This window comes from Opisthocomus hoazin, chromosome 4 (genome assembly GCF_030867145.1).
Source record: "Opisthocomus hoazin isolate bOpiHoa1 chromosome 4, bOpiHoa1.hap1, whole genome shotgun sequence".
NCBI lineage: Eukaryota > Metazoa > Chordata > Aves > Opisthocomiformes > Opisthocomidae > Opisthocomus > Opisthocomus hoazin.
The window spans coordinates 28,069,841-28,096,023 of NC_134417.1; the positions used below are offsets into that span (position 1 = coordinate 28,069,841).

Below are 26,183 nucleotides of genomic sequence, written 5' to 3' on the forward strand. Positions count from 1 at the left end.
AAGCAGTGTGTGCAGGTTTGTCAACTCTCCACTTCTAGAAGAAACTTCTGCAGGTTAGCAAGTTAGCTTGCAAGCTAGCTGTTAACAACTTCTACAGGTTAGCATGTGGGCTGTTTTCATGGGAAATGCTCCTCATTTTTGAGTAAATTTAAGCCAGGACAAAAACCTAAACCTTCTAGAAAAGTGCTTTGGGTGTGGTTTGAATGTACTTCTTTTTTTTTTCTCATTTTTCTCTAAAGTCGTAAATAAAAAAACCCAAACTGCTGGTTTTGCTGGCACAGCTTAATAAAAATGCTTTAGCTGGCTTTTGTAATGAGTTTATCAGGTAATCCTTTTCCTTTTTTTTCCGTGCTATCAGTAAAGCAGCTGTTACATTAAATGCTAAACTCTGCTACTGTTAATGGCGTTCTAATGCAGAAGTTACCGATTGTAAGTCCATTACAGACTTGCAGTCCTAAACAGGGAAGAAAGAAAGCTCATAATAAGATTTAATGTAACAATTACTTTGCTAATCAATAAGTTTTGTGCTTATGGGAAATGAAAGTTCTGAAGTGCAGGAGACAGTGTATCTGGCTGGCCCTGGAGTACGCGGAGTTTCTAAATTTGCTATTTCTGACAGATGTGACCAGGAGAGGCTCGCAAAGCTATTACCTGGTCACCCAGCGCCAGCTGACCGTTGTAGCACTGCTCTCTGCAGAGTCCGGTGGGGTTGGGGGTGAGATGGGGTCTTCAGTCTCAACTCTCCGCAGCATGATTTGCTTTTACTTTGCTTCCCGGTAGAAGTAATACTATTCACGTGCTTACGCTGTGAGAAGTCCGGTGGATGTGGCGCACTTTAGAGCTGCCATTGGAGTTACTTCTCTGGTTGGTCATTTTAACACTCTCCACATCAGTTGGATTGTTTTCCCTCAAAGTACGTGGATTTTTCTTTATCGCTACTGCCTGCTTATTTGCTGCTGAAAGGAGACTTTGCATATTGCTGGTGCCTGCCTTGCATGATTTTACTTTCCTTAGCCTATCATGTGTTATAAAGGATATAATTTGTATGTGTTTTAGTCTGTTTAGCATTTTAGCAAAAGCCTAGCCACCTTTTATAAATGGTCAGCATCAAAGATGAGGCCAAGCTGACCGCTCCATAAGCAGCGGCACTTACCGGTTGCTGTTCTGCTGCTCCCTGGCCATTTGCTGGGCTCCCACCGAAAGGGCACGGTGCTGAAACGCAGACCCGTGAGCAGGCAGCACTAGTACTGCTTTTACCTGTCAGCCTCGGCAGGGGTACGACGGCCCGGGCGGGCGCTGCGGGAGGTGGCAGGTCGGTTTTCCAGGCAGCCTGCAGTCTCGAGAAACGAGGTTTGCAGCAGCGCTTCCTTCTGCTGTTGCTGTCGGTTTGCCAAGTCTTTTATTCACAGCTTTTCATCTTACCTGAGGTTTTTGGTAGTGGCAGTTGCTGGGGCCTGGAGCGTAGCGCGCGTCAGAATTTTTCTGGGGAGAGAACTTTGCAGCACTGACAGCCTGAAACAAAAGTGGGTGAGTGGGTGGGCGGGTGGATTTTCTACAGAAAGCCTAGTCTTTGGTGGATTCCTTCACAGAGAAGCGCTTGGGAGGGGGGTGGTGGTGTTGCTATTTGCTTGGATTTTTGTTTTGAGTTTGGTTGGGGTGTTTTTCATTCCCCTTGCAATTCCCACTACAAGCTGAACCCGGTTTCTTCAGTGTAAGGCTGGAGGGTAGCCCAAAGCTGGGCTGCTGCTTGGTGTTCCGTTGCCCTCGGTGTTCAGCAAGATAACGCTTTGGCTTTTGCTCTAAGTAAGGGACAATGCCATCTAGTTTTCAATTAAAAAAGGGAATTAATGTATTTTTAATACATTGTTGGATTCCCATGTATCTGAGGAGGGAAGCGAGAACATTAAGTTGTATCTCTGGAGGTAAGAAAAGGGGCTAGTCTGCTACTGGGAAAAGAATTATATTGTTAAAGTAACGAAGCTGTTAATGGTATAACGGCCGAAGCCTTTGTGCCGCGCACAAAGTGGGTTTTAGAAGTACTTAAGTAGTCAATTTTCACAGCTAATACCTCAAAGTTAGGGGACGTGGCACGGAGCGGTGACAGTAACACCGGGGGGGCGAGCGGTGACGGAACTGCCGCAGGAGTGCAGCGAACTGCCGGGAGGGCGTTCACGTTGTGTTTATTTCAGGCCGGAACGTTGCATACGCCTGATGTCCGCCTGCCTTCAGAGCCTGGCTTCCAGCAATACCTTCTCCCAGCTGCGCGGCCAGCCCAGCCCCTCGCTCCCCGGCCGGACCCACTCCACGGGCCGAGGGCATCGCCCCTTGCCCGGCACGGGTGCAGCTGGAGAGCCGTGTTTCCCTGGGGAACGGTACCTACCCAGTTTTGAACGATACATACCCATTTTTGAAGGATACATACCCAGCTTTGAACGTAAACCCTTGCTGTTTCAAAATCAGTCTCGCTCTTAGTAACAGGTCTCTAAGTATAAAATTAGATGCACGAAATGCTTTTATTGTCTCCAAGCAGAAGTCAAAGGTCAGACTGCGTTTCTGGATATACAGCGGCTAAGTTCATCTACACATACCATAGCTCGTAGGATTAGACACAGGAGATGACAACTCAAGTGTTGGTGCCTGCCCACGGAGGCTGCACGCGCTCTGCAGCTCCCCGGGGGCTGGGGGGACGGGAGTACGAGGGCCCTACAAACACCGTCCGTAGCGGTACCCTCAGGAAGTGTGCGCCCAAAGTGCACCAGTCGGTACCAGTGAGTACTTACTGAAACCATCGGTGCGTTTTACAAAGCAAGCTCGTGGTTAAAGTATGAGGTGGAGCTGAAGATGGGCAAATAAAGATACAAAGGGCTTACTATCGACTCCTGTAGAGGGATGAAACGCTCACAAAAAAAACTCTCCCTATTTAACATGTGTCTTAAAAATACTATGCATTTACTTATGCCTGATTTCAGAACCCGTTAAAGCAAATGTGACCTTCAACCAGAGTACGTACCTGATTTTTTTCTGATATTTTTCAGCAGCTATAAGTTATATATAAGTTTCTATATCCTTAAAAGCCCCTGAACGTTGAAATTTGCAATAGCTATGTCTACAAGCAGGCAGAAGTAGAGGCAGGTTTCTACAGCTGCAAACCCCCAATATTTTATCATGGCTTTCTTGGTTGAAAATTGATGTAGAATTAGAATTTTGCAAACAGCCATTGTTTTTGTTAACCTGATATACGCGCGTGGGTTTGCTAACTGTGCTCTTCTGGCTTGTACTCAGGAATACTTCCCAGGAGCACTCCACAGCCGAAATAATTGTATAGCTAGGAGCTGAACTATCTAATTTCTAACTAATTCTCTGTCTTACATCCTTTATTCAACTACAAACAAAATCTAAAGCGTATATTCAGCATAAAAAAGAAAATGGAAAATTTGAGCTTGCCCCTTCTGTCTGTTAACCTGAAGAAACTTGAGATTTCCCAAATGTGGTTTTATGAAAACCTTGAGTTGTATCTGGCTTTTCTTCGTTGAAAAAATAGAGCTGTACATCCTTCTTTAGTTACCAAGTACCTGAATGTTAGAAATTATTTTTTGCTTTACAGGTGTTTTTCGCAGCACAAGCATGAGGTGCTAAGAGTAAAGTAAAAATTAATGAATTCAGTCGAAGGTAAGAAAATACAAGGTCATTCTTGGTTAGAAGAGAGATCAACTGTGCTTTTGAATTTCACTGCAGAGTAGTAGCGACAGCACACATCTCGAAGGATCCAGTGACGGCAGACACCGAGCAGCAAGCTGCTGAATGATTCTCATGACCGGATACTAATTCGGGGCTGTACTTCTGTACAGAGCACTTTTTAAACCATGCAGTCCGGGTAATTCATGCATTGCATTACGATCTGTAGTCCTTCTTGCTGTAGGGCTTATTTCCCAGGATATTATCTATTTCGTTTACAATATGGGATGTCATCTTTGGAAGGACCTAGGGGTGGAAGAAAACTGGTGTTTGATCGAGCTTCCATGAAAGGTTTTTTCCAAATTTAAATCTAGATTTTATCAAATAATGTTTCCTCTGGGTTTTTGTGTGACACGTATTTAAACGTTCATCTAATACCTTTGTCCCTTAAAGGAAAAACTACTGCAGTATCTTTACCCTGTCAGAGAATCACAGAGGTGCTCCTAAACTCCATATGCACAATATTCCTCGGCTGTGGCGGAAAGCAAGCTGGTGGCAAAAGCATGAGAGGAAGCTCTTGTTTGTGCAAAGCAAGAGAGAATAATTAGGGTGGGGGCAAGGGACATGTGCCCTGCGGAAGACTTCGTGCAGAAGATGCCACCACACGTGCTAGAATGGGGTCGCTTGCTTCTTCAGGTACGTTCAACCTGCTGATGCCACCCTCTTGTTGCTGGACATGGCTGAAATCAAACCCTAAAGCTACCACACATGGGGGCAAGTCATGGCGACGTGCCGTAGGTTTGCCTCGTGAACGTGCGTAACTAGAACTGGAAGATGTGTGAAACAAAACACCAGGTATTAAAACTACATTGGGAGCAGGAGGGCACCAGTCCCAATGTCTGCTGGTGTTACCCCCACAGGGAGCGGGGCCGTGGCCAGATCCCCACCTCTGCTGAGGTGCCACCACCACCTGCACTTACCTGTATGGCTCCGAGGTTCTCGATCAGCTGCTCTGGGTTGGAAGATCCGAGAAGGACAGAGCTCACCCCCTCATTTCTCAGGCACCATGCTGGGAATAAAGTCACAAGATGATCAGGAACATGGGCTTCACAACACAGCGTTACTCCAGACCCTAACGTTTGTCAGAGCTTCTATCTCTGTCTGAAAAATCTCAACAACATTGTTTGTCACAGCCTCTACTGAGCTCCTCCGGCATGGCCAGGAAGATGATGCACGGACCAGTTAAACTATCTAGCAGATCTTCCAGCATCCCACCTGCCCCTGGTGCAGCAGTGGGCTTCATTGCAGGGTTTGATTTTTCCCTGTCACGAATCTCACGGATTCACCTCTTGGCTATGTGAATCGGGGATCATTTTTCCAACAGGTGTGCGTGGTATTGTCAGCCTTGGCTCTCAGCAGTGCAAAGAGAAGATGATTATTTAAAAAACCCTCTCTTTTTGAGAAGCAGCGTTCGCTCATGTCTGCGCGTATGCTCCAGCTGCACTTAAGACTCACCAGTCAGTTCAGCTTCATTTTAAGGATTCTTTCTGTGTTTCTGGCATTTTGTTCTATAATTCCTGATAGTAACTAATCACTTAAATATTTTAAATAAAAAAATAGATCTATAGATACACACAAAGGCAAAGCCATCCTTTGTCCTGTTTGAATAGAATCATAGAATGGTTTGGGTTGGAAGGGACCTTAAAGATCATCCGGTTCCAACCCCCCTGCCATGAGCAGGGACATCTTCCACCAGACCAGGGTGCTCAGAGCTCCATCCAACCTGGCCTTGAACCCTGCCAGTGAGGGGGCAGCCACAGCTTCTCTGGGCAGCCTGGGCCAGGGCCTCACCGCCCTCATGGGGAAGAATTTCTTCCTCATATCTCATCTAAATCTGCTCTCTTTTAGTTTAGAGCCGTTCCCCCATGTCCTATCACTGCACCCCCTTGTGAAAAGCCCCTCTCCATCCTTCCTGTCAGCCCCTTTGCACTAGGAGGACGCGATGCGTTAGTGATGGCAGCGAAGGCGCAGGGACCTTTGTTCCCCCGTCACCTACCGACGGCGAGCTGAGGCAGCGTGCAGCCGAGGCGCTCGGCGATGGGCGACAGGTCTTTCAGCTTCACCTGCTGCTTCCTGCCCTCCTCACTGATGATCTTCTCTTTCAGCCACTGGTAGCACTGGAGGTGAAGGACATTGCAGTGGACTGTTAGCTTTAATCTTCCAAAATGTAGCGCTTCAGGAAGTTACAAACCCCTCATAAAAAGAAGTCAAATCCAACCCAGAAGGTAATTGAGGCTGAGTAACACAGTGCTTTGCCACCCAAAGCAATCATGACAGGACCAGGATGTGTCTCCTGTGAGAGCCTACATCTGTGTCTTTCTGACTTGATGCAACTGATGGACTCGGTCTGGAAACCGAAAACTGAAAGGGAACCACTGGATCCCATCACAGAGTAGAAAAAAATTAAATATTAATCAACTTGAGAAGATTTTGATACCCCAGCCCCAACAATATGAGAACACCTGATCTTATTCAAGTTTTACTATCACCGTTGAAGGTTGGTAAATGAATTAAATGAAGCTGAGATTTCAGTTCTCCCAACTTGAAAGTTGGTTCTGCTTCGCTCATGGATTTGATTTGGATCCCTCTCTGCAATGGTGTCTTCTTAGATAGCTTTTACCAAACACTGATAATATATTTTATTTCCAAGAAAATATAAATCACAAACGCAGTGAAATCCCCCATTTGAGAACGCTGCCCTCTGTAAGCAAGTCAGCGCAGACTGCACCTTTCCTTTCAAACGCACCGAGCCGAGCAAAAACCAGCACGGGGACGTACTTCAGTCCGCTGGCGCTCGTCAGATGGCCTTGGCTCCTGCCCATCAGCTGATAGAGCCTCAAGTACCATCTTGGTGGGGTTGTTCCCAAGTCCGTGGCATTTTAATGCTCTGCTCTTTTTCAAACCGTTAAACAATATGCCTGCCGCAGGCACGGTATGGGAGGAGACCCCATACCCCCCAGCGAGAATAAAATCAGGACCATCATGGGAGAAACCAAGCACTGTGGTGCCATGGCAACGGTAACCCTGTTGGGCAGAGGGCAGGACCCCTCAGGACGCCCCGGTTTCACAGGGCGCTGGGCTTCCGCCCTGAGAAAGGTGGGCAGAAAAACAATGCCCAAGCCCTTTTGACCCGCCGCCCGTGGTGCAGAGGGTTTGAAGTCACCGCAGCTGTATCGATCATCATAGCTGGGAACATCAGCACAGCAGAAACCCCAGGCTTGTGCCTCCTCATTGCCAATGTCCAGGCAACTCATGGGTGGTGACAGCATCCTGCTGCAGAGCCCGGCAACCGGAGAGCAGCCGTCAGCTCTTTACAACCCCGATTCTCCCGCACTTTGGAGTGCGGTTGCCGGAGAAACCGAGCTGAGCTACCAACACAGCAGCACACAGGCCAGCCTGCTCGCGAGGGATCTGCTTTCCCGTTGTTATTCTCCTGCCCCCACAAAAACAGCACATCTACTTTTCTCAACCGTGCAACGGAAGAAATACCTTTAGTGCAGCCCTTGAGCTTTCAGGGACCCCGTTGCCGTACTTCCCTGAGATGATCCCGCAGGCTAGGGGAGACCACGTCATTGCTCCGACCCCTGCAGAGAAACCAGAGGAGGAGATTGCAGGGGACTGGGAGAAATCAGACTTGCAGCAAAAATAGGACTTTCAGTTGAAAAATCACAGAATGGTCGGGGTTGGAAGGGACCTCTGTGGGTCACCCAGCCCAACCCCCTGCCGAAGTAGGGTCACCCACAGCAGGCTGCAACAGCACCGCGTCCAGGCGGGGCTGGAATATCTCCAGAGAAGGAGACTCCACAGCCTCCCTGGGCAGCCTGGGCCAGGGCTCCGTCACCCTCAGAGGGAAGAAGTTCTTCCTCATGTTCAGCTGGAACTTTCTCTGCTTCACTTTGTGCCCGTTGCCCCTTGTCCTGTCGCTGGGCACCACTGGAAAGAGTCTGGCCCTGTCCTCCTGACCCCCACCCTGCAGATATTTAGAGGCATTTCTAAGGTCCCCTCTCGGCCTTCTCTTCTCTAGGCTGAACAAGCCCAGCTCCCTCAGCCTCTCCTCGCAGGAGAGATGCTCCAGTCCCCTCATCATCCTGATAGCCCTGCGCTGGACTCTCTCCAGTAGCTCCTCATCTTTCTTGAACTGGGGAGCCCAGCACTGGACACAGCACTGCAGATGGGGCCTCCCCAGGGCAGAGCAGAGGGGGAGGAGAACCTCCCTCGCCCTGCTGCCCACACTCCTCTTGATGCACCCCAGGATCCCATTGGCCTTCTTGGCACCCAGGGCACGCTGCTGGCTCATGGTCACCTTGTCACCCACCAGCACACCCAGGTCCCTCTCCACAGAGCTGCTCTCCAGCAGGTCCGCCCCAGCCTGTACTGGTGCCTGGGGTTGTTCCCCCTGAGGTGCAGGACCTTGCCCTTGCCCTTGTTGAACTCCATCAGGTTCCTCTCTGCCCAACTGTCCAGCTCTCAGTGAATGGCAGCACAGCCTGCCGGTGTATCCACCACCCCTCCCAGTTTTGTGTCATCAGCAAACTTGCTGAGGGTACACTCAAGCAAGAATAAATAAAAATAAAATATATAAAAAAAAATTAAAATGTAAAAAATAATAATTAAAAAAAAAAAAAGAAAATGATTGCTGCTTGTTTGTATTGATGTTCAGTCGGTGTCTTCCAGGAAGGTGCTGCTGATGCCCTTGAGGGAAGGAAGGAAGACACTTCTTTCCTGGAAGACACCAACTAGCTTATTCATCAAAAGCCCTACTGCAAGGGCCTCCAGCCATGGCAATTAACACCTATTTCTCTCAGAGGCACAGCAAGGTCTCACATAGATACTTGTCTGTCCCGTGCAGATCCAGGGGAGGACTCACCGATTTTGTGATATAATTCTGGCAGCTGAACCTCCACTTTCTCCCTTTGGAAGAGATGGTATTCGGCCTGTTCGCACACGGGCGGTATCATGTTAAACTGTCTGGCTACGGAGTAGGCTTCCTGGAGAAGAGAGATCAGTAGATGAAATACTTTATTAAGTAAAACATAACCTACCAGCCAACACTCCTGGAGCGCAGAGGAGCCAATGAACTCAAGCCTCCCTATCCCTTCGGTTTTCAGGTTATTTTAGGTGAAAAGATGCTGGATGGAGTAAAGCGCAAAGGTCCCCAGCCCCACGCTTGGGGCTCCGCTCCCAGTGGGGCTTCCAGCAGGCTCTGCAGCCTGGGAGCAGAATTACCACGCGGCCACACTCTCCCGGGAATCGACCTTACCATGATCTCCATAGCGCTCCAGCGCGACGTCCCCCAGTACATCGCCATGCCTTGATTTATGACGTGCGTCATCGCTCGGACAATTTCTAAAGGAGTGGGTGAAAAAAAAAAAAAAGAGTATGAGCACTGCACCGAGGGCCATTTTCAGCACCAAATCCTCCCAAAGCCACTTCTAAATGCCAAGCGTGCCGACGAGCCTGAGCAGCTTTGCATCAAGCACCGCTTCTGCTGCGTTCTCTTGCTGGAGTGTGGATGAAGGGTCAACAGTGTGAACGTAAAGACTCGCAACCGGCTTTTACCAACTGGCTGTTGCCTACCACCGCCTTGTGATAGTATTTCTTGTAAAATTTAACACAAGAGGGCAGCACAGTTGAAAAAAGCACTAAAAAATTAAAATTATTTAAAAAATTTTAAAAATTTTAAATTTTAAGATTTACTTACTAAAAGCATGTATTAGGTCCTCCTTCTTTCACTAGGAATATTCGGATGCCGGGGGGTAAAGTGACAGAGCCGGGTGACTGCACCCTGCTGCACCGAGGGCCTTGCCGCAGGGGCAGGCAGCACCTCCGCAAAACCCAGCGCAGCTCCTTAGCGCAGCAGTCCCGTGGACCTCATCCGTCTGCGTTATAAGATGGAAGCCTGCAAGGCTGCACACGCCAGGGCAGGATCTGTAATTCCCATCCATCAGACCTCGGCTGAGCAGCACTGCTTTCTCGTGTGTGGGGGCAAAACCCACCATAAACTTCAGTTTGCAAGAAAAGCAGAAAATTTGTCCATCCCTCGTGGTTACCCAAAAGGTTACAGAGCCTGATAGGTGCCTCGTTGATACTAGAAAGAAAATAGCCCCCGCTTACTGTTTGCGACTCCTTTTCAAGCCTGATTTCTCGCTGGGAGCAGCCAGCTGGGTACCCAGCATAGCGGGGGGCCAAGGCAGGACCCATCGCATCGCTGCGGCAGGGGAGCCGGGGATGGAGCGGGGTCCCCGGGGTGGGAGGCTCTGGGGACTGGCGGGGTCTGCATCCCCGGGGACACCGTCCTCACAAGCAACCGTGAAAGACCAAATTACTGCCCTGGTTGCTCCTGAGGAGCGGAGCAATGGCTGCCAGGGCCCTGGCACCGCACCGGCCGCTAACAGCACATCATCGAAGCGGACAAAAGCGGGCGAAACTCGCTCCGAGAAGGAGAAGAAAATAGTACTTAGTCACCGCTGCCGGTGGCCTCGCGGTCAGCAGGCGCTGCCACGTCTCAGCGTGCTCTTTCCTTGGGAAAGCAGCAAGGAACCCGTACTCGACATCTACACGATGACTTTCTGACCCCTTAAGTTATGGTGGAACTGCTCTGGTCAGACGCAGGGCTGTGTGGAGAAGCCCTGCGCGTCTCTCAAATCCCTGAGCATGTCAGCCGTTCCTTGGACAATGACTCTGGGCACCGCTGTCTCAGGATCAAGACGAGCTGCCGTTTATATCAGGAGGATTCTCGTCCTATTTATGGAAAGAAAAAATAAGGAGCTTGGCAGAGGGGAGATTACACTGCCAATCTTGATGTTATTGTGAGATTTCTTCTGCAGGCAGCGACAAGCAGCTAACAATGATGAAGTCTCCACTTATAACCTCAGAGAGCTGTACAAGAGACACCGTGCCTCTTGCGCCGGGCTTCTGCCTTCCCATCAAGCAGGGAGAGTTCCTCCTGAGGGAAACGTGGGCTTGAGGAGGTTTTTCATAGAATTGTAGAATGGTTTGGGCTGGAAGGGACCTTACAGATCATCTGGTTCCAACCCCCCTGCCATGAGCAGGGACATCTTCCACCAGCCCAGGGTGCTCAGAGCTCCATCCAACCTGGCCTTGAGCCCTGCCAGGGAGGGGGCAGCCACAGCTTCTCTGGGCAGCCTGGGCCAGGGCCTCACCACCCTCGTGGGGAAGAATTCCTTCCTTGTATCTCATCTAAATCTCCCTTCTTTCAGTTTAGAGCCATGACCCCTTGTCCCATCACCCCATGCCCTTGTCACCAGCCCCTCTCCAGCTCTCTCACAGCCCCTCCAGGCACTGGCAGCTGCTCTAAGGTCTCCCCACAGCCTTCTCCTCCCCAGGCTGAGCAGCCCCAGGCTCTCCCAGCCTTCCCTCCCAGCAGAGGGGTTCCAGCCCTCGGATCATTGCTGGGGCCTCCTCTGGCCCCGCTCCCACAGCTCCAGCTCTGTCCTGTGCTGGGGGCTCCAGAGCTGGATGCAGGACTCCCAGGGGGTCTCAGCAGAGCGGGGCAGAGGGACACAATCCCCCTCCTCGCCCTGTGCCCACGCTGCTGGGGATGCAGCCCAGGGCACGGTTGGCTTTCTGGGCTGCCAGCGCGTGTTGCCAAGTCATGTTGAGCTTCTGGTCAACCAGCACCCCCAAGTCCTTCTCCTCAGGGCTGCTCTCAGTCCGTTCTTCACCCAGCCTGTATCCGTGCTTGGGTTTGTTCCGACCCATGTCCAGGACCTTGCAGTTGACCTTGTTGAACTTCATAGGGCTTGCACAGGCCCACCTCTCCAGCCTGTCAAGGTCCCTCTGGATGGCATCCCTTCTCTGCAGCGCATTGACCACACCGCTCATCTTGGTGTCATCGGCAAACTTGCTGAAGGTGCACTCAATCCCACTGTCCATGTCAACACCTTCATTCCCCAATGAAGAGTTCAAATGCCAGATATTATTTTCTTTTTCTGTCTTCTTTGTTTTGGCCAAAGCCACGCTTTTCTCTATTTCCAAGCGCTTTGTCCTCGGGCAGGTACTAGTCCAACAAATTGCCCCGTTATCAAGCAGCTGCCCGGCTACCTGCAGGCACGCTGTGTGCGACGGGCGGCTGTACACCAAGCCCTCCCTCCTCGGCATCACCAGCTTCTCGCTGGGTTCAGTTTTCTATTTTTGCCACACTACCATTTAGGAGTTTTGATGAGCATTTCATCATACGCCTCTTACACATTTCGGTCCGTGGTTGTTTTCATTTCTCCCACCTCTACTCCTTTCAAGAAAAACTGAAGTCAACTTAGAAAATACATATATATAAAAATATAGATATAAAATACATGTATATATATATCTTCTTGTTTAGCAGAGCCTGCTCCCATGGGCACGGCGATGGGGTGGTTTGTACAGAGCACATGCCTGGACCGCTCGGCCTGCCAGCTGGGTGGCACAAATGGCATCGCTTAAGAAGGGGAGATTTTTTTTTTAATGTAAATGAATGTTTCAAAACCTGGTAAACAGCCTCCAGTGGCATAATAGTAATTGCGAAGTAGCTCAGAGTTCCCTGGTAGGAACCATGTCACCTTCCCCACCTGCTCGATGTGGCTGTGGATCGGGGCTGGCCACACAGTGGGCGCCCGGTCCCCTGGCCCAGTGACAACCAGGGGGTCTCACCAGGGGACCCCAGGGACCTTGCTTCCCTGCAGCCAGAGCTGCCCTGGCCCTGGAAAAGCCACTTGGGATGAAAAAAAAAGCATCTGCTAGCACAATTGGAGGATGAGATCTCCAGCCTGACTAACAAGGCGTGAAACTCGCAGAAACTCAGGAGAGAAGCACAGCTCCTTCCCACAGCCCATCTCCCGAGGCCCCCATCTGGGGGGACCACGCGAGGGTCGAGGACAGCCGATCCCAGCGACGGCAGCCCCTCGTCCTACCCGCCCCAGCAGAGCCAAGACTGCAGCAGGAGCGAGAAGGGACACGGCTGTCCTGGCCAGGGACCTGCCAGACCTCACCGCAGCCTTCTGCAGAGACCTTTCTGCAGGGTACTCATCTCCAGATACTTCTTGAAGCCAATATTGCATTGCTTTGATGATGGAAACCTTTTTTAAATTTGCTCTGAGACTTCTAAGAAAGGTAAATATATTTCTGAATTTTAGATGAAGAAAGCTTTGCCGGCCGCTTTGAGGACCAGAGTCACCTGCGATAAACAAATCTGTACTAAATGCTCGTCTTCTCTCTTTAGCTGTCCTCTACCCTACTCTCTAGCCTAAGCACCCTCCAAAGGTCACCACCACGCAACGACGACAAGTGCGGAGCAGCTCGTGGCATCCCTGCGCTTCTGGAAGCACCTCGCGACTTCCCAGCCACGCGTTGAGCTGCATCTCCCTCTGTCCACCCGAGCCCCAAGCAGCTGCCACCCGGGCGAGACGCTGCTGGCACCAAGCTGGGGAGCAGCTATCTGCTCGTGGGAGAAGCGCGGGCACGTAAGGAGACGGAGCGGGGACTGTGCATCTCGTGGAGGTAGCTCAGCGCTCCTTGTGCATGCCAGATAGTGTGGAACCGACAGATGGTCCAACAGATGCTCGGGGATAGAAGTGGCTTAGTAGGTGAACCACAAAAAAAGCACGCGGTGCATAGAAAGAAGCAACACCACACCATTCATAATAAAAATGTCCCTTTTTTCACCCTGCTCAAAAATCTCACCAAGCGCCACAGTCTGCACCTTCTTGCCAAGCTCCGGCGCTGCCAGCAGTATCCGTGGCATCCTAAAAGCTGTCAGCGCCCGAGATCAGCTGTGCTGCGCGGGCGTGGGAAACACATCCTGCACTGCCTTGTTAGGTGACGGTCGACTGAGCAGAGAGGTCACTTCTCCCTCCAAGACACAACATCTCATGTGCCTTGACCTCGTCAGCTACCGCAAAATCTGCACTGCTCCTAAAATTCCAGGCCAGCTCCCTGCACCCGTAGCTGCCGGCGCTGGTCGGCCGGGGCAGCGGTGCTGCCGTCTACCCATGGCTCGCGCCGGGTCACACAGCCCCGCATTCATTAAGAAAATAGGCGTCACGACCGCTGAAAGTCGAGCCGGGAGCCTCAGAGGGGCCTGCCAAGCTCCAGGCTTGTTTGATTTACGTGTACTCATCCATGACGGCTTCTGCAGCCTGCTAGTCTTTCCTTTTGCTGTTTTTTGTTTAGCTGTGAAGCTAATCTTCTGCCACGGTGTGAATGGTTGTGTTAACTCTGATGGAAATAGAGAAGGAAAGGGAACCGGTGCCCGTTAAATAGGGCACTGACCCCAGAACTTACTGATAAAGGCTCTTGGATAACGGGACTATGTGACCATACACCAGATGTATTTTGGTAGATACATATAACTAATATAACTGATATAAACTGAATATTTAATAAAAAATAGTTTTTCATTTCCTACCACTATCAATCTAAGCCCGTAAGCCATGGTTCAGCCACAATAAACCTTTAATTCAAGTTCCCACTAACCTTCCATGGGGGTGTTACTGTCTGGCCGGTTGGCGAAGACGACGTCCACGTACTCCAGTTGCAGCCTCTGGAGAGAAGCCTTTAGCCCTGGAAACAGCAAAGCAGAGACAAGAACTGGCACGGTGAGAGCGAGTTGGCACAGAGCTGCCAGGTACAAAATGCTACGAGGAGGAATAGAGCTCCTTACATTTATATGCATATCTACTATATACACACACAACCCTACAGCACGTGAGGAGGGTACACTGTACTCCATAGTGTTGTCCCACATCTGTGCAGCCACATGAAGAAAACACCGGTTTGGCCACATGCAGAGTTCCTCCCCTTCCACGAGAATTTGTTTTTTTTTTTAATTAGGCTGAGATTTGGACTGGAGCAGACACTGGTTACCAAGAACGTCCAGGGCCAGCCCGTCAGGAGGCAGCTGCTGGGGACCGACTTCAGCACTCCACTTCTGTTCCGGGCTAATTGAGTCTAAATCACACCCCAGAGCCTTTCTGTGCCTCAGTCCTGTCCCACCTAACGAAGCCCCGTCACGGAGGGCCCTTCCAGAAACGCACGCCCGGAGGGGAGGGTGGTGGCACTCGGCTGGATATGTAGCAACGAGCAGATGGAGGAGCACAGATGCTCTCCATCGCCATGAGAGCCCACCGGTGCGTTGCACGGGGCAGAAAGGGTTCTGCAGAGCAAGACCAGGCACCATTTTGCAGCCCAGGTTCAGGATTGCCCAGGCTTCAACAGCTTCTCCATGAGGATCTGATGGGAAATGACATCAAAAGCCTACACACATATATATATATGTGCATGAGATAGAGAGAAGAGGATTTCTAACACTTATTTTCTATAAATCTTCCCAGGAACAAAATGTTTTTATGAATGTTCATGAAGAATGAGCCAAAATAGAGCAGTCTGAAAGTGTTCACTGAATCTTGGAAGAAAAAAGTGTCCATTTTTGCCAACTGTATTTATAGAAAATAGCTAATGTTGACCTTAACATTGCTTGCTATGTTTTCTGCGAAGTTATTTCAGCTGCTGCCAGTATTTTTCTACCATTTTGTGAGGTAGCTTCACAAGAAGTGGAAAATGGATGGGTTTGGATGGCCTGTGGTGTGGCTGCACCTTCCCCGAGCACCTCTGGGTCTAGGGCCACAGGCAGGCGGGACACCACCTCTGCTGGGGTTATTCAAATCAAAGTTCAGTAAAATGTTGCTCAAAAACTTTCTCCAGCATTACCTTCATAAGAAAGTCGTACCCTAATGTAGCTGAATTCTGCAAATACTAAATAATGAGAACTTTCCAGGACAATCCCAGACTCATGAGCTGGTTCCTCTGAGGCAAAACCGACGGTGTTCCGGTGACGTTCCTTGTCACTGAGAAATAGTAGGCATGGTGGTGATGAGTTGACGGTTGGGCTTGATGATCTTAGAGGCCTTTTGCAGCCTTAATGATTCTATGATTAAATAGCTCCTTCGAGAGGGAAGATGAGCGAGTCGGCAGCCCGGGGAAGAGGCTGCTCTGCTCACCCAGTTTGCTGATGACCACCAGGTTCATCCTACCTCTCCTGCTTGGGACAGCGTTAGCCAGGCTGTGGTGCAGGTGGCAGTGACATCCCAGGCGAGGGGTGGATAATGTATATATAGTAATAGTATTTTCTGTGTAATCTACGTTATGACGCATGCAGAACAAATCCTGGTTGTTGAAAGCTGTGACAAACAGGCCATTGCAGGTTCTGGTGATAAAACATGCAAATGGCCAAATGCAAGTTAAATCACAGAATCCCAGCATGGTGGGGGTTGGCAGGGCCCTCTGTGGGTCACCCAGCCCAACCCCCTGCCCAAGCAGGGTCACCCAGAGCAGGCTGCACAGCACCGCGTCCAGGCGAGGCTGGAATATCTCCAGAGAAGGAGACTCCACAGCCTCCCTGGGCAGCCTGGGCCAGGGCTCCATCACCCTCAGAGGGAAGAAGTTCTTCCTCGTGTTCAGCTGGAGCTTCCTCTGCTTCAGTTTGTGCCCGTTGCCCCTTGTCCTGTCACTGGGCACCACTGGAAAGAGTCTGGCCCCATCCTCCTGACCCCCACCCTGCAGATATTTAGAGGCATTTCTAAGGTCCCCTCTCAGCCTTCTCTTCTCCAGGCTGAACAAGCCCAGCTCCCTCAGCCTCTCCTTGTAGGAGAGATGCTCCAGTCCCCTCCTCCTCCTCGTAGCCCTCCGCTGGACTCTCTCCAGTAGCTCCTCATCTTTCTTGAACTGGGGAGCCCAGCACTGGACACAGCACTGCAGATGGGGCCTCCCCAGGGCAGAGCAGAGGGGGAGGAGAACCTCCCTCACCCTGCTGCCCACACTCCTCTTGATGCACCCCAGGATCCCATTGGCCTTCTTGGCAGCCGGGGCACACTGCTGGCTCATGGTCAACCTGTCATCCCCCAGCACACCCAAGTCCCTCTCCGCAGAGCAAAGCCGCCGTTTGTGGTGGGCAAACCCAATTTTTTTGCAGACGGACGCTGTCTTCTGGTAAGCAAACACCAAACTGAACCTCCCGCCTATTCCGCAGTGTGAACTCTGGACGGACTGGTCCCCCCAGCGCCATCGAGCCACCAACACCATGGCACATTGGTCGTAGAGATGAGCCTGAATTTTTCTTTTCCAATTTGCCTTGGCAGCAAACGCTAGCTCAGCCAACCACCGCTCTAAACAATTAGGGCTCATCTCATAAACCGAAGAGGAGGCTAATTACCTGAGTATACACGATGCAATAGAGAGAATTGCGCTCCATTCCTGCAGCCGTTGCGGCGTGTTGGTTTATGGAGCATGCTGCTCCCCTGGGGCTTCAGCCCTGGCATCGCCTGGCGAAGAGCAGCCCAGCCCGCTGCCCTGGGCTCCCCAGGGACCTTGGCACAGCATTTCTGAGGAACCCAGGGAACGCATTTTGCGCATCCCTCGGCGGCAGCAGACAGAAGTGGGTCAGACAGCAACAAGAGGCGGGCGGTGCGGATCCCTCTGCAGAGACCCGAAGCACAGGTACCAAGCCTCATGCTCCCCTCCTGCCCTGGAGGCTTCCTGGCCCCCGAGGAGCCGCACTCCCTCGCTAACCCCCTTCCACGGCTTCAGGCAGCTTTTCTCCAAACCCATGCTAGTTTTTCCTCAGGATTTACATAGAAGGCAGAGCCCCACGCTGCTGGCTGCTTTCACAGAATCACAGAATAGTAGGGGTTGGAAGGGACCTCTGTGGGTCATCTAGTCCAACCCCCCTGCCAAAGCAGGGTCACCTACAGCAGGCTGCACAGGACCTTGTCCAGGTGGGTCTTGAATATCTCCAGAGAAGGAGACTCCACAACCTCCCTGGGCAGCCTGTTCCAGGGCTCCGTCACCCTCAGAGGGAAGAAGTTCTTCCTCATGTTCAGACGGAACTTCCTGTGCCTCAGTTTGTGCCCATTGCCCCTTGTCCTGTCACTGGGCAGCACTGAAAAGAGCTTGGCCCCATCCTGCTGACACCCACCCTGCAGATATTTATAAGCATATATTAGGTCCCCTTGCAGCCTTCTCTTCTTCAGGCTGAACAAGCCCAGCTCCCTCAGCCTCTCCTCGTAAGGGAGATGTTCCAGTCCCCTCATCATCCTCGTAGCCCTGCGCTGGACTCTCTCCAGTAGCTCCTCATCTTTCTTGAACTGGGGAGCCCAGAACTGGACACAGTACTCCAGATGAGGCCTCACCAGGGCAGTGTAGAGGGGAAGGAGAACCTCCCTCGTCCTGCTGGCCACACTCTTCTTGATGCACCCCAGGATTCCATTGGCTTTCTTGGCACCCAGGGCACACTGCTGGCTCATGGTTAACCTGTCGTCCACCAGGACACCCAGGTCCCTCTCCGCAGAGCTGCTCTCCAGCAGGTCTACCCCAAGCCTGTACTGGTGCATGGGGTTGTTCCTCCCCAGGTGCAGGACCCTGCATTTGCCTTTGTTGAACCTCATCAGGTTCCTCTCTGCCCAGCTTTCCAGCCTATCCAGGTCACGCTGAATGGCAGCACAGCCTTCTGGTGTGTCTACCACACCTCCCAGTTTGGTGTCATCAGCAAACTTGCTTTCCTGGGTCTGCGGTCCACTTGTGATCTGCGCAGGGGGGTTCTGCCAGCCCCAGGGTCCTCCTGGGGAGTTTCGGGGTCCCCCAGCCCAGGCAGGGACCTCTCGCTGGGACAAGGTCGTGGCTGACACTGCTGATCCTGAACATGACAGAAATGCCTCTTTTGACGGGTGCTGCCCTCTTTGTGTCCTGCAGGTAAGACCCTGTGCTAGTTCTAACGATGCCCATGGTGCCTGCGCCTGGGCACCTGACACAGCACCCAGCAGCCCTCCGGATAGAGTCGGATCGGGTGAAACGCACCCGTCCATGTAGAAAAATATACGTGCTCTCACTCGCTCTCCAGAAAGAACATAGCCGAGAGAACGAAAAAAGCCATCGGAAGGAGGAAGAGGAACATGCATGAGATGGAGCAAAGACCCGGGTGAAGAAACCCCGACAGATGACTGAGGCAGCACACGGCATCGCTCAGCGGGATGCGGGACCGGGTGCATGGAGCCGGACAAGGGAACACAGGCAAAAACCGAGCATGTGAGGAGCAGCAGCACCAAGAGCAACCCCCAGCCCTCCCCAGCTGGCTGCTCGGCAGGTGGGAGCCGACAACCCTCCGCCAACCACGCCGGGAAAGGGCTGGGGGTCAGCGGAGCAGCTCCAGACCCACCGAGCCTCCCTGCCTCCTGACATGTCACGACAGCGGGGATGGCGGCTGTTCTGGAGGACAACGACGCAAAGCGTTTTGAGAAGAGCCAGAGTAACCCTTCGGTGCCTTCTGGGCACGGCCAGACCACCCCAGCCCACAACACGTACCTTCAATGATGTGCTTTCTCGAGAGCCCTCTTTCCGTTTCAGCTCTGCGGAGGAAAAATGGGTACAGGACGGTCAGAGGTCTGAGGTGCTAACGATCGGGGAGTGCTAATTTTGTATTCTGGTTTAAACATCCTAAAAATGAAGTTACAACTCGTACAACGGGCACACCCTGAACCTCACCTGGGTTCCCAGTCTCAGAGACACCAGCGACAAGTAAGCCCGCTGTTCATTTAGCACGGTAACAGCCCTGCGACGGACGTTGCCTGGCTGCAAAGCCGCCGTCCGGCATTTCTAAGCGGAGGGGTAAGGATGCTGGCAGGGCAGCGGGGCCGCTGGGACGGGGCTGTGCCCCAGCCGACTGCCCACCGCCGCCACTTCACTGGCATCGTCTGCAACTTCAGAGCAAGGCAGCATCCAACCTGTCCTCCCACCGCAACGCTGGGAGACGTCGAAGCCAGCAAAGCACTCCTCCCAGGCGGGAGCTGGTTCGCAACACGGGCACAAGGGTACAGCTGAGGTTACCCCCAAAACCACGAAACACCCCAGCTGCCGAGAGCAGCCCTCCTCCAGGCAAGTTGCCTTGCCAAAAAAACAAGACCCACGTGACCGTGGCCCATCGTTCGTGTACAAGCCAGATTCAGAGGCAACACATGGCTTCATAATTCTTCTTTCTGTGTCTAACATACCAGGCAGATCCTGAGCCCGCCGCAAAACCACGTCGCAGCGAAATGGGTTGGAGTTGGAACTAGGTGACCTTCAAGGTCCCTTCCAACCCTTACCCTTCTGTGATTCTATGAAGCGGGACAGCCACCAGACTTCACCGAAAGACGTGGCACTACCTCAGTTACATCCCGGCTCTCCCAGAGAAGCAGAGGGCTGTCATGCACCTCAGCTTCAATGCACCACCAAAGGACTTCAGTGAAGTGGGAGGAAAAAATAATTATAAGCATCTGCACAACATCTCTGGTGAGTCTCCCAGAGACTGGTTTGCAGCCACGTTCGTGGGTTGGTTGGGTTTCTCCTCAGATGTTCCAGCAGATTTTGGAAAATCCACGTGGATGTTTTGTTCTGGGGCCGAAACCCACCCCACCGTGGGAGCGAGCTGAGCGCAGGCACAGGCTGGTCCCCCCTCCCGGAGCCCTGCCAAGCTCCCGCTCTCTAAAAGGCTTGGCAAAACGAGGAGAAAGACAACGATGGCAACAAACCACCCCTCCAAGGGGCATTTCATCTCTACCCGGTTGTACAGCTGTGAAAGGGAAAAGCAAGCACCACTACGCGTAACCACAGGACTTACTTTCCACCCCAGTACAGTTTTGTTGTTATGACCAGACTGGACCTCCTGCAACCAGAACAGAAAAAATATTGTTGTTAAAAAGAACGATAATGTAAGAGGCCAAGCAAGACGCTGCCCATCGAAAAGCGGCTGTGCCTGGGCTCCCAGCCCTGGGCGCAGGGCGAGTGTTCGTACGTGCCTATCATCCTTTCCACGGCAGGTCCAGGGCCCACTTCTCCTCCCACACCCAGGGACTGACCGCAGGCTCATGTCCAGAAGCTAACTCAAGTGAAGTGACCAAAAAAAAAATGATACATTTTTAATTCTGGAGTAAGCAATCTCCAGAGGACTTAACCAAGGGCTACAGTGCTATTCCCTCCTGGTACCCGAGTCCAATGCTCCTCATCATCACGCAGCATTCCCAGAGTTATCAGAACTCCATGAGTGGTACATTCGCTGAATCCAACTATGAATTCCCGTGTGACGTTAAATCAAAGATTTAGCATTTGCAAACTACCTTGCTGCATAACCGTACGCATACAACACACAACTTCTCCAGCTTTTGCTAGGCTTAACTTTTCTTCTTCCAAGGTGTCCGGAATATTTCTTACTGAATAATCACCCCCCCGACAGAGGGGACAGTGATTTTGGAGAGAGCAGTGCGAGGACCCGCTCTTCAGCTGAAAGCTGAATGTGACACACACGGGAGGTCTTTGAAGATTATGTAAATTCTCTTATAACTACATAACATATGCTAATGTGCATCGGTTAAATTAGGTATCATCTCCTACCAGGCTGCCCAAGATGAAGGCCCATCACAGCTTTGCATTCCTAATGCAGAGCCTGATGTACGCAGATAAGGATGCCGACACACAAATCATCCGTCTTGATGCACCATGCACGGAAAAGATGATGGGCACACTCAGGAGCTGGGTTAGCTGTGCTGTGCACAGAGATGATGTCTCCTATGAACTCCCGAAAAAGCAGGAGAGCGTTTTTATTTGTCACTTGAGATGTCCAGCTGCCGCGGGAGCACTGGCTGGCTGCTCTGTGCACGGCCCTCGCGTGTGCAAGCTCCTGCTCCTGGCCCAGCATCACCTAGCACACATCGTGTTTGAAAACCAGAAGGATTCTAAGGGGTCCCTTTGGGGGTGGCAGGGACCGTGTCCGGCAGTACAGTACCTCCAGCCCTTCTTCTTCAGGATGTTCCCCAGGATGACCTCAGCCCTGTGCGAGAGAGAGAGCCTGATATGAGCGGAGGTAGGAGGATACTCGGTGCCAGGTACACCGTGGTGGCCGCCATCTACCCCAGACGCTAGCCTGCAGCACTGCTCTTGGCCGTGCAGCTCCCCCCTCCATGGGTGACAGTCACCCAGCACCAGCAGGGACGGGTCCCCTCCATCGGCACATAGCATCTCGCCCACCCTGTCCTACTCCGGAGCCCTACACCTGCATGAACCTGCTCTGGGAAGGCAGAGCCATGTCACCCCCACACCCGGGACCTGGTGTCCCAGTCCACCTTTTACACTCAATACAGAACTGCATAAATCACCCAAAGTCAAATATATTACGGATGGATATTATTTTTTCCCCCGAGTCCCGCAGCGACACTGAGAGCATTAGCTCTGCTGCAGCCAGTGCGGTTCCCTGCACCGGGAGCTGTCACCGGCACAGGCCATCCGTCACCGTGAAGATGCGTGCTGACTTCTCATTTATTCCGGACGTTTTTCTCCCTGTGCCAACAGCGAGCGGCACGAGTGACAGTTCAGGCTTCAGCTGGGGGCAAGGGGGTTCGGGCTTGATTTTTTAATTTATTTTTTTTTAGAGTGCTCCAGAAATAAGGGCTTTTCTGTGCCCCCTCAGGGAGAAGGGAAATTCCCCAGCACCACCGGAGCCCTGTCCATCGGCGATGGTGACACAGGGGGGAGCAGAGTCCGGTGGAGGGGCCGCAGGGAAGCGGAGCGGGACTCTGGGCACTCACTTGCCGGCCGCGTACACCTCGGCAGTGTCGAAGAGGTTGACGCCGCTCTCGTAGGCGATGGTCATCAGCTGCTCAGCCACCTCGAGGAAGCAGAGACGGAGAGGTGAGGGGTGGCAGGGCGCATCCTGAGCAGCTGAGCACCGGGAAAAGCCCCTGAAGGCACAGCAAAGGGGCTGGGAGCGGTGGTAGCATCCCCTGCCCGGGAGGCGAGACCCTTCGGCAGGGCACCCGGGGGTTTGTGCGCCCGAGAAGCATCAAAACACGGATTTAGATCATCTTCCCTTTGACTCATCCTGGGAGGAATTAATCTCTTCTCACAGGAACGTCCTAGGCTTTCTAACAGGAAAGCAGCCAAGAATTTAATAGGGTTATAGAAGATACTCTGCGGATCTGTGGAGTTTAATACAGAAGGGATATTTCCATGGTAAGAGTTTAATTTTGGTTTTTTTGGCTACCTGACAGGCTGTCCTGCAGTTCTGCAGGTGACTTCTTGGGGTGTTTAAAGAGCTGAAGGTCGTTTCAGAGCCCTGGGGGGATTCTGCTCCCCGGGGCGGCCGGCAGCTCAGGGCAGGGTGGGCGCCTGCCCGGGGCACCCACGCATGGCCAGCATCCCTAGGGTTCGCACCCTCAAGGACAGGGCTGCGTTTCAGTCCTCTTTTACCACCCACGAACACTTTGCACTGACTTATCCTAAGCAAGGAGGGCAGGAGAGCCAGGGAGCAAAACCACAACCGAAACGAGTTGTTTCGCTCCGGCTTGCAACGCCAAGAGACAGGAGTGGACTCGGCCATCCGCCACCAGCAGAGGAAACACCACCACAGATCAAGTGACTTCGAAAAAACCTTTGAATTCAGACTGCTGGGTCGTTTTCCTTCTGCAGAAGTTATTGTGTATTGGGGAACCCAGGAGCGGCCCGGCACTAGGGAGGATTATTAACCGAGATTAAGAGCCATCTGGTAGGGGAGAGAGCACGTAGGAAACGCAAGCTCATTTTCTTTTGTTTCATCTTATGAAGTAAAAAATAAATCATCCGGCAGCTCCTCGTACGCTGAGCCCCTGCCCGTATTTGTGACTGTTGCTGACTACACACACAAGGCAAAAATATTTTCCAATCTCTGCTCCAGGAACGGTGCCGCTGCCAATGGTAGGGATGGAAATGCTGCTCCAAAAAGCGCGGGGAACAAGGTCGCTTGAAGGGATAGGTGGGGTTTCTTCTTAAAACTGATCTTTGGAAATGTCAGATTCATTAAGGTTTTTTGTAGCAGAAGCGTAAACTTTGTGTTGCTTTGCGTAGCAACTCTGCCATTTCCTCGTACAGAAACCGGCTCCTCTGGTTTCGGTAGCCATGGTTTCACTTAAAAATATCTCCGATTGATTTTTACTTCATACATTGTACTTACACCAAGCATTACTCACCTCGTCTGAGATCTGACCTCCAAAAGTGACCCATGTCCCTAGAAAGAACAAAATAATCCGTTACTACGAGAGGTTTTTGCTGACGAGAATTTGCTGTACCAAAATTCAGGCTCCTTGGGATTAAACGGGTTTCAAACGTGGTGAAGCGGCTCAGAGGCTGCTGCTCCCTGGGGAGGAGGGCTGGGGACAGCGGGGTCCCGTGCTGCCAGAACGCATCGCCCCATCGAAACGTGAGGCTCTTCGCAAGGCGGAGTGCATTTTCCAAAGCTTCAATCTGACAAATTGGAAAAAATTTACGACGCTGCCAGAACATGTCATTTGGGGACCGAAACGCTTCAGTATTTAGCATCAAGCAAGTCAAAATTAGAACATAAAAATAAATTAAAAGTATTTCTGTTGACGTGAAGTGTTTAAAACCCATCCAAAGAGACTTTTCCCCAGGAAATCTGCCACAGAGCCGATGTCTGACACCAGCACAGCCAACGAGCAGCACCATCACTCGCCGGCTGACGAAGGAGCTGCAGCTTAGACTTGGGAGCAGGCTCTGGTCTATTACTAGGAAAAACTTGGGGCGTTATTTCTTCATGACCGCTACTTGGGAGAAAAAAAAAAACCCTGTGGTGGAAACAGCGTGTGGATTTAGCTGGATATTCCTAAGCTATAGGAATATTCTTTCCTATGTGTGTTTTATATGTCTATGTGTGTATATATATATTAGGAATACATCATACATACAATATATATGTATATTAGGAATACATCTTTCATTAATTAAGAAATTAAAAAATATTAATTTCATAATCTTATATTATTTGATTTTGTGATTGACACGATAGCATCCTGACCTACCAAGGAATATGCCAAACCTACACCCCAATACGTTTTTGGGAATGAACCCATTTGGATACCCACAAGTCTAAATCCTTACATCTTTAACATTGGTCCTTATGTTATTAAAAATACCGGTCAACAACAAATATTGTTTAACCCAACCTACTCTCTCAAGCGAGTGGAACTATCAATGCGGATTAATGTCTCTGCCATCAAACATGTTTGCTCACCTTTCCGGGGTACATCCTATGCGGGATGGTATGCGCGGTTACATGAACGGACCCTCGCCTCCTCACAACGGTTGGAGAGAGATGTGACTGCTATGTTAGGAACAAGCTTGGGAGTCTTCAATAGTATAGACGCAGAAGTACTTGCCAACAAACTAGTCACAACTATTGGTGACTTGAATGGGTTAGAACACCCCCTAAAGATCTTCCCTTTTAACCCTGGGAAATCACCAATTGTTTTTTTCTAATATATTACCTCAGTGGGAAGACACGAGTGAAAAGGACCGTCAGCTGATTGCAAGTGCACTTGGTGCGGCCCAAAGCAATGTTTCCTTAGCACTCCGCTGGATCCAAGCCCAGCTTTGGATGCAATCGATGACTGCTGCAATTATAAGGGAAGGGGAAGAAGGCACCTTGCCTATCGAAATTCGAAAAGTGGTATGGGATAAAACAATTGACTCTGAGAAAAAATTTCAATCCTTGTGGTACCTAGTTAAATTTCACCTATTACCTGGAGCGCGGCTGTGCCAGTTCATGAGCACGACTGGACTGAAGGTGCAGACTGCTATTAGGGTATCCAGAATCGTGGTAGTTTAATATACATATTAAATGCAACTGGACTGGTAGTGGCAAATTGGATAATGCAACACTAAGGCACCAGAGAAAAGAGGCAGCAGTGAGGTGGGGAAGCACCGGCTCCCGCACCCCCGGGACACCCGCTCTTGCCCCGCTCCTCAGTCCTCGCAAAGCACCCGTGGAAAGCCCCTCTGAGACTCAAGGGAGGAGGCTGTGATGTTACCTGGACCTTCTCCAGCTCATCACACCGCCGCTCTGATCTACAGCACAACTCTGCCCCGCGCTTTTCAAGACCTACGCGCCAGCTATGTGTAAAATTACAAATTACTCATTTGATGGATGGGTCAAAGCTCACGTGGCTCACAAAAAAAAACCCTCCAGAATTCAAAATTCCACCTGACATCGTGCCTCCATAAGGACAGCAGAGGGGTTCAGGCCCTGAGCTGGAAAATTCCGTACAATTTGGGCAAGATGGAGGAGAGATCACCGTGCCAGGGAGGGCTTGGGCGCTGAAGCTGCAAAGGGGGGGGAAAAATCCGATGCTCCCTGCCTGCGCTGGCAAAGAGCCTGGTGCAATTGATATGTAAGCGCTCCCACACCTTCATTAAAAATGTATCGGTTAGCTCACTGCTCCCAGCGAGCGCGGAAGATGAACCTGGAGCAGGAGTCAGCAAGCAAAGAGTGCGCCTACCGCTAGCGCTCGGGCTGCTTTGATCAGTCCTCGGCTGAAAACAAAGTGAGAGGAGTCGGCTCCTGGAGGAGAATCTGCCTCCCTTTCCCTCAAAAAGGGCCAGCC

At 51.4% G+C, this 26,183-nt stretch overlaps 1 protein-coding gene across 1 annotated transcript in view; it reads right to left on the bottom strand.

Annotated features, from left to right (window-relative positions):
- Window positions 1-2,441: 2,441 nt before the first annotated feature.
- Window positions 2,442-26,183, bottom strand: part of KCNAB1 (potassium voltage-gated channel subfamily A regulatory beta subunit 1) — a 57,798-nt gene continuing 34,056 nt past the window's right edge. The window contains exons 3-14 of the mRNA XM_009942380.2: window positions 23,754-23,791; window positions 22,338-22,417; window positions 21,539-21,583; window positions 20,378-20,422; window positions 19,084-19,127; window positions 14,206-14,292; window positions 8,996-9,081; window positions 8,603-8,723; window positions 7,225-7,319; window positions 5,732-5,852; window positions 4,656-4,744; window positions 2,442-3,981 (exon numbers count right to left, since the gene is read on the bottom strand). Coding sequence (XP_009940682.1) covers window positions 3,892-3,981; window positions 4,656-4,744; window positions 5,732-5,852; window positions 7,225-7,319; window positions 8,603-8,723; window positions 8,996-9,081; window positions 14,206-14,292; window positions 19,084-19,127; window positions 20,378-20,422; window positions 21,539-21,583; window positions 22,338-22,417; window positions 23,754-23,791 — 941 coding nt within the window. The 3' untranslated portion in view covers window positions 2,442-3,891. The remainder of the gene's footprint in view (window positions 3,982-4,655; window positions 4,745-5,731; window positions 5,853-7,224; window positions 7,320-8,602; window positions 8,724-8,995; window positions 9,082-14,205; window positions 14,293-19,083; window positions 19,128-20,377; window positions 20,423-21,538; window positions 21,584-22,337; window positions 22,418-23,753; window positions 23,792-26,183) is intronic.